This window comes from Aulonocara sp. 'chitande type north' Nkhata Bay, linkage group LG7, assembly GCF_057382095.1.
Source record: "Aulonocara sp. 'chitande type north' Nkhata Bay isolate Kocher_YH1m ecotype deep benthic linkage group LG7, A_spYH_male_GT1.1, whole genome shotgun sequence".
Taxonomy (NCBI): domain Eukaryota; kingdom Metazoa; phylum Chordata; class Actinopteri; order Cichliformes; family Cichlidae; genus Aulonocara; species Aulonocara sp. 'chitande type north' Nkhata Bay.
In genome coordinates, this window is record NC_141350.1 from 8,996,639 (window position 1) to 9,007,372 (window position 10,734).

The 10,734-nt window shown below is 39.1% G+C and overlaps 1 protein-coding gene across 5 annotated transcripts in view; it reads right to left on the bottom strand.

Annotated features, from left to right (window-relative positions):
• LOC147324531 (serine/threonine-protein kinase WNK1-like) overlaps window positions 1-9,345 on the bottom strand; it is a 32,489-nt gene extending 23,144 nt beyond the window's left edge. For 3 of the 5 annotated variants that reach the window (XM_086298358.1, XM_086298356.1, XM_086298357.1), the window contains exons 1-2: window positions 9,144-9,345; window positions 6,236-7,485 (exon numbers count right to left, since the gene is read on the bottom strand). In XM_086298358.1, coding sequence (XP_086154484.1) covers window positions 6,236-7,021 — 786 coding nt within the window. In that variant the 5' untranslated portion in view covers window positions 7,022-7,485; window positions 9,144-9,345. Of the gene's footprint in view, window positions 1-6,235; window positions 7,486-8,689; window positions 8,809-9,143 lie in introns of those variants that run through there. The other 2 variants (XM_086298355.1, XM_086298354.1) reach the window with 2 other exon arrangements.
• Between the last annotated feature and the right edge of the window lie 1,389 nt (window positions 9,346-10,734).

The following is a 10,734-nucleotide window of genomic DNA, read 5'->3' on the forward strand; positions in this document are numbered from 1 at the left end:
ATCACCAGGTACCGACGGGCTCCCTGCCGAATGGTACAAAACCATGAGGGAAAGCCTTCTTCCCCTGTTGGAAACTAGTTTTAACTACATTTTGAAAGGAGGTCTGGTACCTCCCTCTTTGAAGGAGGCCTTCATATCGGTTTTGCCAAAGGGGGGACAGGATAGACTAAACTGCAAATCTTATAGGCCGATAAGTGTCCTGAACTCAGACTATAAACTATACACAACTATTTTGGTGCGAAGAATGGATGCTGTAATGCCTTCTTTGATTGATGAAGACCAAACGGGTTTCTTGAAAAATAGACAAACCCACGATAATATTAGACGAGCTTTACACATCATCGAACACATTAATAATAAGAAAAAAAGCTAAATTATTCTTAGCTTAGATGCTGAAAAAGCATATGATTCAGTGAATTGGGACTTCCTCTTCCTAGTGATGAAAAGATTTGGTTTCTGTAGCGAGTTTATAAGATGTTTCCAAGCTCTTTATTCTCTCCCTACTGCCAGAATAAAAATTAACGGTAGCCTCTCCGATACTATTTTTTTAGAACGAGGATGTAGACAGGGGTGTCCAGCAAGCCCCTACCTCTTCAACTTGTTTATCGAACCTCTAGCCCAGGCTATACGTCAGGAAACATCGTTGAAAGGGATTGTAATAGGAGGGGACGAGTACAAGGTGTGTTTATACGCAGATGATGTCTTGGTGACAATCATGGATCCCAGCTCAGGTATACCAGTGTTAATGGGGATGTTGGAAACATATGGCCTGTATTCAGGGTATGTCCTTAATGTCAAAAAAACTCAAGTTCTGTCATTTAATTTTTCTCCGGACCAGACACTACTGGCAAAATTCAAGTTTAATTGGGAGGCAACTGCTATCAAATATTTGGGAGTGTTTCTGCCTAGAGATCTGACACAACTGTACGATATTAATTACAGTCGTATTAATAGAGAAATATATAGCGATCTCAACATTTGGGCCTTGCTCCCTCTCGACCTTGGCAACAGGATACAGATAATTAAAATGAATATTCTCCCCAAACTACTCTATCTTTTTCTTGCTTTACCTATTCAAATTCCAGAGAAGCAATTCAGGGAATGGAATAAGCAGATTTCGAGATTCATTTGGCTTAACAAAAGACCAAGGGTGAAGTTCTCTACTTTGCAGTTGCCGAAAGACAAAGGGGGCTTGGCTCTACCTTCATTAAGGAATTACTACTTATCTGCTCAGCTGAGGTCCTTGGTGTGTTGGTGTAATCCATCTTTTTGTGCGAGGTGGAAGACTATTGAGATGTCTCTCTCAGACACGCCAATCCAGTCTAGACTTGGTCACGCGGCTTCTGATTTGGACGATACCTTGACGCCCAGCCACTGGGTCACTTTTACATTAAAAATATGGAGGGGAGTGGTCAAGCAGGCGCAACTCCAGGAAGAGATAAAACTTCTGAGGTGGCCAGCGTATGACCCTGATTTTCTACCTGCTTCCCACGATAGTAGATTTAAACAATGGGTGTGGTATGGAATCACTGCTGGGTGTTTGGTTATTGTAAAATCTAAAATTATGGCTTTTGATACCCTATGCAAGACTTACGATCTCGGGAAACAAGACTTTTTTTGATACTTGCAACTCCGTGACTATATTGGCAAAAGACTGAAGAGCTGTGTCCGTGGAGACTTCTCGATTGTTAATATTTTCATTGATGCTTATTACTCTGGGAGTAACAGAGCCTTGATAAGTAAACTGTATAAATGTCTGACTAAGCTCAAAGGGCACTCAACGATTTACATAAAGCAGAAATGGGAAAAAGAAATGGACATTGTGATTACAGAAGATGGGTGGGCACGGATCTGGGAGACACAGTTTACCACGACTAACTCCAACATGTGGCGGGACTTCTGCTGGAAGAACATTATACGCTATTTCATAACGCCTAAACAGAAGTCTAAATTCAGTGCTACACCTGGCCTAACAGGCCTAAAAATAGACAAAGGAAAAAATGCTAACGATAATGCCGAGGATCGGCTCTATCTCGGCTCTAACACTGACACTAAGGTCAAGATGGAGCCCTCTGGCTAAGATGTGACAAACAGCTGAAAGCCATGTTAAAAAGTGTCACCGTTTGCTATTTAGTTGCATTAAATGCAGCATCTGTGGAAATATTTGGTGTTCTCTTAACAATGTAACATGACATCGAGGTCAAAGATCACGGTGACTGCCACGCAAATTATCAGGGAGTAAGAAAAAAAAAAGTTGCCAGATCCAGGCTCTTTCACAATCTAATAGTATTATTATCACATTTTAATTGACTTTGAATTAAAAACAGATATCCAGTCAAATTAGAAGAGAAACCAATACAGTGCTTACTGAGTATATCACCCCTCACCCCACCCCAAAAAAGAAAAAAAGTTCTTAAACTATATAGATAAACAACCACTGAAAGGTCATCTGTCTTCCTTCTTATTTGTTAAAATCTGAAACTTAAGCAGAGTTTAACATTAAGTTTGCAACTGTATTTAAAACCTTCATCCATTAATAAACAACCTTAACATGTGGGGAATATTGTTAAAATGTTTCTGATCAATACTACTACAGTGGCTGCTTTTATTTTCTACAAACTAAACTCAAGCATGTGGTGCTTTAAATGTATTTTTAAATTTGATATGTTTGATAGTATCACTTTGAAACCTATGGAATAAAATTTTTGTTCAGAATGGCATTCAAAGAGTGAAAGTCCAACCATACAATTAAAAAAACAACAACTGCAAAGTTAGTTTTTCCTCACCAGCTCCCTACAGGTTAAATAAAAAGCCACCCAAAAATGTTCTTTCTGTGAAGAAATATTCTGCATGACCCTGACTGAATAAAGGTTAGAAATTACCATAGTGTTCTCAAAATCTAAATCAGTGACTCAAGCTAAAAAGGACATGACCTTTATACAGTAAGAGTGAGAAGGGAACCAGTATCACACCAAGTATTTCTGTTCTACTGTTGTTTGTAAAACTGGTACAACATAGTTGTTCCTCGTGTCACCAATCTTTGACCTCAGGCTGAGATAGGGTTTACTGCCTACCTTGTGCTTTTAGTGAGCAATCCCATTAATGCTTTCCTCAGTGACATTTCTATCCAAATTTGTCACAATTAGAAAATTAAACTCTTACAGTAAACCTGAAAACCTTGATTCATGAAATGTGATGAGGTCTCTGTTAAAATACTTGTAGCATGTCACTTCCAGCGGATGCCATCGGCCAGCTGGACAGAGGGCTGCCATAGTTTATACAGGATGCCTGGAGTATTCTTACTCATCTTTCAATCTGTATTTGAGAGGAAGGAGGCGTGGAAGCAGCAACTGGAAGACTGAATAGTTGAAAATGCAATAGTGAGCCAAAGGGGGAGGTTCCTTAATTTCTTCTTTTTTTATTTTTGGTCCCTCCTCAACTTCCTCTCTGGGGTGACCTACTTATCCTTCAGACATGTCTGCAGTGTGAAACAACTGTGGGGGTTCATTAGTGGGTGAATAAAGGTGAACAAATAAAAATTCTCAGTCAATTATAGCACAGATTGCCTTATAGGTTGAAAAAGCCAGGGCCACTTCATTAAAATTTCAAAGACAGTTTTCAGGCAAAGTTGCTGCATATCCTGCAATTGCTGCCTTTGGTCAGAGTGAAATCAAACTGCAGAAGAATTTAAGGTTTATTTACATCTACATAATCTCTAAAAAAAATGTATGAATTAAAAAAAAAGATTTACATGTTTATTTGTGTGTGTATGTGTATATAAAGAGCATTAAGGCATGGGACTACAAATGTGACCATTTCATTTTAATCATGTTAGAGATAAACTGAAGGTCCTATAAGGGGAAACCTGCCTGGCTCGTTTCACCAGCAAGCAGCCACAAGATACGCTATTGCTCATAGCTGGCACGCCAAATTCTTAACAAATATGTTGCAAGCTTTATTGTGCATCAATGACTCAAGTATTAGCAGGACGCCAATTAAATTAACTTCTTGGATCTCTACTCCTTTCTTAAACAACTCAATCTTAAATCTCATTGTAATTGTTACGTTAAATATATGCACCTCTAGTATCATCAAATGCCCCTAACACTGGACTAATGAAACTAGGGTAAGATAACATATCTAAATAAAATAATGTGTGTAAACATATACCACCCAGTGTTACCATCTCTGTACATCTTGAAGGCATGCTAACACCTGGATGACCGTGGGACTACATTAAAAACCTCTGACGTGTAAAGGGGATTTCAGCTTCTCACGTACAGCTGAAGTTTCTAGCTCTGAAACTTCTGAGGTGGCAGTGGAAGGAAAAAGCAAAGAGGGCCAAGTGAACAAAAACCTAACTAGAATTCAGTTACATTTATGGGTTTCATTACTAATGAAAGCAAAAGTATTGCGATAAAACCCAAAAGGTTGATTCTGTTCATCTGGACATAGCATTTTCAGTGAGAGAAATATTTCATCACCCATCCAAGTGACTTCTTCAGTCTCATATTGAGATAAAAGTTTTTTTTTTTTCTGTTTTAGAAGCTGTATCTTTGTTCTGGTTTTTGTTTCTGTCCTTCCATTGCAGCAGTTCACTTTCACTCTTTTCTAAAACCCCAAACTGACTTCTCTCTTAGTAGGTTGTGGCAGATTTAGCTCAACTAAAGGCAGAATGACAGAAAGAGACTTTAACAAGAATAGTACAACTCAGCTGTTTGGAAACGCTTTTGCTGCTCCCTTAATTTCCCAAAGGGTCGCCACAGCGGATGGATCTGCATATTTGGCTTGGGAAGTGACAGACCCCGAAACCCCCCCCTCTTCTGAATAATTCAACATAAATTTACTGGGTAAGATGTTATGTTCACTCAAATTGCAGATGTGATACTAACTGAGAGCTCAAGAAGAAAATAAAAATGTTACTATGAACAACCTTAGTGGAAAGTTCAGGGGCTGCAAGAAGTCTGTCTTGAGGTCAAATTAAATTTAAAAAAAAAAAAAAAAAAAAAAAAAATCACCACTAAATGCAGTTTAAACCACAACTAAAAATGTATCCCATCTTATACTGCACTAACACCCAAGTATTATACATAAGATATTTGAGATTTAGGAAAGTAAAATGTGAGAAAGCTGAAAGAGAGTGGGAGGTGGACTGATGGTTCACAAGCAGGCCTTGGCAGGTCAGCCTGCAGGAGATTCCTCAGTGAGGAATTTGACCCATTTTACATTCAGGCAAGCATTCAAAAAAGGAATGCATTGAGCATGCGTGAGATTGTGTGAGAGGGGGAGGGGAACTTGCCCGTAATCTTCACATTGTTCTGAAACCAGTGAGCATGTGTTACTGTGGTTCTCTCCGCAGCCATGTGAGTCCTACTGCTCTCATGGCAGGGTAAAGCATGACAGTGAGAGCAAACATTCATGTGGTGAATGAGGTTAAACTTTGCTCTGGGCTATATAGTTGCTATAACTGGACAGACAGCAGAACAAATTTTTTACAAGCCAAAAAAAAGAAAAAAAAAAGGGGGGGGGGGTAAAACAAGTCCACTCAAAAGTAGGTCAAAGGTCAGATCTGTGACTAAGAACGCTGAATGTTAATAAAGTCAACTTAAATATTCCTGCTGTTGCCATTATTAGCCGAGTAGTAGTAGCAGTAGTAGTAATGGGATTTCTGAGATTTATAATCTTTTATGTAATTTTAGTCAAAGCTTCAAAAGGTCCCATTATCTGGGAGTAAAGTGATGTTTCAAGAATCTGCTCAGTTGCATTTTCTATATTTCTACACTAGATACCAGAAACTAGATTTAGATTTTCTAGCAGTATCCTCTAACAGTGTGAACAGTAAGTGTGGAAAATCATTATCATGACTACAACAATTCTGCACACATTTGGTCAAAAGGTAATTTCTTGTGTTCAAAGAATAAAGGAATAATCATTTATCAAAGAAGCACTGATAGCACCAAATAACTTCCCAGTCTCTTAGAGTGAAGTCAAATCAGGAAATGGGAAGTTTTCTTTGGCTGTTTTGATGAAAAATGTAGAGCGAAACAATCAGGAAATGCTGGCTATGCTTGGTTGAAAGGAAATGATAGTAGCTGCAGCTCAGGTAACAGGGTGAACGGAAATTATTTTGACTCATACAAAAAATAATACAAAAAAAAAAAAAAAAAAGCGGGGGGAAATGAGGCAATATGTGTGTGTTACAAAGTACAATCGTTGTATACAATCGTTTTCATACCTGCAATTCACACCAAGCCACCTCCACAGTGGTCTCGGTGTCCAAGCCCTTGTAGACTGTCTTGAAAGAGCCACGTCCAATTTCTATGTCAAACTTCAGGAACCGTCCATCAGGTGATGTGCCCACTGCTTTGGTTTCAGCCTCCTCGATGTCTTCTTGGACTTTTTTCTCAGCTTCCCGCTGCTCTGCCTCTGCTCGGGCTCTGGCGTCCTTATCTGCCTCCTCTCCTTCCTCGTGTTGTACCTTCACCTCAGTGCCGCTTTCAGGTTCAACTTGAATTGGCAATTCTGTTTCCAGGCTGGGTGTCGTGTGAGCTGCTACTACTGCCTCTCCATCACAGATGTCACGCACTCTAGCAGGCTCTTGCTGTGAAGGCACTACAGCCACCCTGGCTATTTCTATATCTTTTCCTTCTCCCTCTTTTCCATCATCCACAGACTTCTCATTTTGAGATAAACTTGGTTCAGTCTTGGGTGAGTAAGTACCAGCAGTCTTTTGCTGCTGGAGGACTGCTTCCTGTGGCTGAACCAGCTGAGACGTAGGGATGGGGATCTTGCTGGGTAAAGGAAGGGCCAAAGCTGTGGCATTAGAATCACTGATGACACTGCGACGTAGAAAACGGTGTTCAGGGTTACATCGATCGCGTTCCATGGTGTGATGCCGGCGTCTCACTTCCACTGGCCGACCCTCACCAACCATCGAATCTGAACCAGAACTAGGGGCATTTCCACTTTTCTGAGGGGGAGCCAGGAACTTCACCATTTTGTCGTCTGGCTTTTCCGACATCCCACCACCCACACTAAGAGTTAAGGAGGTACGATAACTGAAAAATTAAAATAAGGATATTTTCATGCTTGCCATTTTGGCTTATGTAAGCAATATCTAGCTGTGCTTCAAAAAGGAAAAAAAGAGAAAGATTTACAATGTCTATCTCCAGCTCTCCCTTTTTATTGCTCAAAGACTATCTTTATAAATATATTTCGGGGACTGAAGGTGTAAGACGAGATGCGTTCTCTTACAAATGGAGAGGGACTGAACACTGCAGCAGAACACAAAGTGCTGATGTTGATATACAGGTCTCTTTAAGTCCACACCATCCATCCTGTACGACACAGGGTGCAGCTTCGATCAAGCATAAGGAATCACTGGTGAGGAACAAACACACACAGCCTACAACAGGCACAGGCACTCCCCAGTCCAGGCAAAGGCGGGATGAGCTGACAGTCTCAATTTGTTCCAGTCCAGTATTACTGCAAGAGAAAATACAAAACAAAAGCTTCCTGACATGTTTTGAAAAGTAGCCAAAATTATGTCAAATGTCAACAAGACTTGTGAAAATCTAGTCTAATCTAGTCTTGCAGACAGAATTTACAGTGTATACAGTTTAACAAAAGTTTAACAACTCTGTTTTAGTGCTAAGTACAGCTTATAGACCAGAATCTAAGAATTAAAACATGACTTCATTTACAGTGCAATACACTTAACCACCAGATCATTTATGGTTTAGAAATAAGATCTACACTCAAAAGATTTTCGGTCTTACCCTAGCACATGTGACACATGGCAAATTTCCCTTTAAAGTGGTATTGTTCAGCTGTGCTCCATTAAAATACAATTCAACTGACAGGTTAACTAAACAAGCTATTATCTATAACTACTGCACAGCAAAACTAAGCATTTTAACTATATGACAAGGGAGGCGACAATGACATTTGATTCTGCACCTGAGATTTGTTACAAAATGCAAGCAATGTTTTCAATATAAGCGAAAAATATTATTAGCATTTTTAATGTCAATTAATATTGTCAGAAAGGCTAACGCAGTTTATAATACACTTCTTAAAGCCGCATAAGGCCATAAACATTTTTACTGTATCCGCAAAAGACAGGTGCCATCTAGCATTTTATGACAGCAGTGGCAGCTTGGCATTCCTCTCCTGCTTTAATCATGCAACCTTGCGTTGAAAATTTTGTTACTTATTCATCTTTATCCTGCCACGGCTGCAGCCATTACCTGACCAGGCAACCATAATGTCAGAACTAAACCGGATAACGTTGGCTGTAATAACATTCAGAAAAATAAAACAAACGGCTGCGCAAATTAACACAATATGAGTCGGAGTTAATTTAATCCTCTCATGCACACACATCTGTCCTCATTGCGTATGTGCGACAGCACATCAATTTGAAATAGCTACAGCGACTTTCTCGTTCAAAGCGAGGAGGAGGAGAGGCTCTTTGTTAGCGAGCTAACGAGTACGGCTAGCAAACAGCTAGTTAGCTGGCGCTGGCTAATCCTTAACAGGGAACCGATAACCGACGGTGACCAATTTCCGCGTCACGTCTTTAAATATATTCCCTTTTAATAATTTACAATTTCACATTACTGGCACCACTCTCGTCGTTTTAACGCCGCTGTAAGCGTTAAAAATAAGCTATAATTCGCAACTTTACCATATTCGGGTCCCGTTTCCATCCCCGAGTGGTTAACATCACACCGGATGCGCTAGACCGGTGTAATAGGTTGAACAGCTACCAAAGCAATGACTGTTACCCATCTACTCAAAGCTAGCTAGGCGGGTCTTTCTTGTGGCCTAACGCGCTTAGACCCGCCTCCTGGCTGCTCCATTCAATTTAACGCCATCTGATAACATTAGCGCTTGTTTGTTGTTGTTATTACGCAGTTAGCGATTTTATTTTGTTTGTTTGTTTGAATTTGTTGACTCAAGTCAAATATCCATAGCTGAGTGGTAGACTATCTTACGTTATTTAAAAAATAATTTCTGTTTGATAATGATAAGCTGAGTTTAACTCCTTAGCGCTTGTGAGTTTAATATTGCTAGTAGCTAGCAGGTTAGCTCGCCAAGCGCTAACGTTGAGCTGTGCCGGGTGGCAGATAGCGACCTACCTCAATAAGACAAGTGACGGTCAGTGGCGTTTCAGCGGTCCTCACAGCGATAAAAAACAGAACACAGGTAGATTACACGTGTAGCTAAATGTCAGGTAGATACGTTCCCCAGTGTGAGAACCGAAGCTGCGATTATTGGGGCTCGCTTTTCAAATAAGCAGCGCAGTTAGATAGAGAAACGGTTTCAGCACAAAGCGCCTGCGCCGGCGGAGAATGACCTCATAACCATAACACACACACACACGCTCACAAACCGATCGCTTTGATAGGCTTTGATCCTGTTACATTTGCTTTTGATTTTACCATGAAACTAAATGATATAAGCCTTAAAATCATACGTAATAAGCATATTCAAAATTAATTAATGATTTTAAATTAATAAAAAGACTTAGGTCAATATGGACAACTACACAGAGGGCCCCTCAATAAATGAGCCCATTTCTGAAAGGTTAAATGGAGGGAAGATAAAGCGGACTAATGTGCACCCTTGAATTTAATGAGCTGGATCATTTTACTGAAACGATTGAGCCAGCCCCCACGTTGTTTTGTGTTATGGGTATTACGGTAAGAGAAACTAAGGTCTGGTTTCAAAATTAAAGGGATCTCCAAGTCAATCTACTCATTTAGTCCGTCATTAATGATATATGTAAATCATAAATGAAATCTAGAAAACAAAAACAAAATACTATTAAAACAAATATATTCCAAATTTAAATAGAAATAATAAAATATGAAAAGTATATGCTGTTTTAACATAATAATTTCACTTTAGATCCACAGTGCACACCCCAACAGTGTTTACCACCTGGGTCAAGTCAGTCTGAAATGAACGACAAAAGTATCGTCCTTTGAAATTTGATTACCCACGGTTCTTGACTAGAGTTTTGTTTTTTGTTGTTGTTGGTTTTTTTAAAACCTGCATTCAGAACACCAGTATATAGAAAAATCCTCTTGTCAATGTTTAATTCCAATTTTGAGCCACAGTACATATCCTCTCATTATTATACAGTTAATATCAGGTCAATCTGACAATCGGTCTGTGGAAATAGCAAGTTTCCTTATAATAGCATTTTAAATTCATACAAAGATAGCTCATATATGACATCTCTGAAGGCCTTTACTTTGAAATTCAAAATCAGACAGTCTTGACACTGACAGAGTTACACAGTGAGGGTGCATACTATTGATCTAAAGTGAAATTAGTCCAAATAAGTCTGTGGAAACAGTTTATTTTTTATGACTGTGCATGTTGTTTGAAATTTCCTGATCTCTTTGATCTGTAATTAGATTTTTTTTTCACATCAATTTCTGTATTTCATTATATGTTACGTCATCGATGATGGCCTAGATCTCCAGAAAAATGACAGATTAATGATTGGTTATATCTTTTGTGTACATGTATTTTAGAGATAAATATAGACTATCTTCTTGTCACATGTGTTACCTTAATCTTTTGGCAGTTTTAAACCCTTTTAGGAATTTATTTCCCTCAGATTTTTCAGCCTTGTAGACAGAATGACAGACTAATAATAACAATGATCATGCAACACTTCAGGAGATTATCTTTATTATTTTCACTCACCTTTGTTAA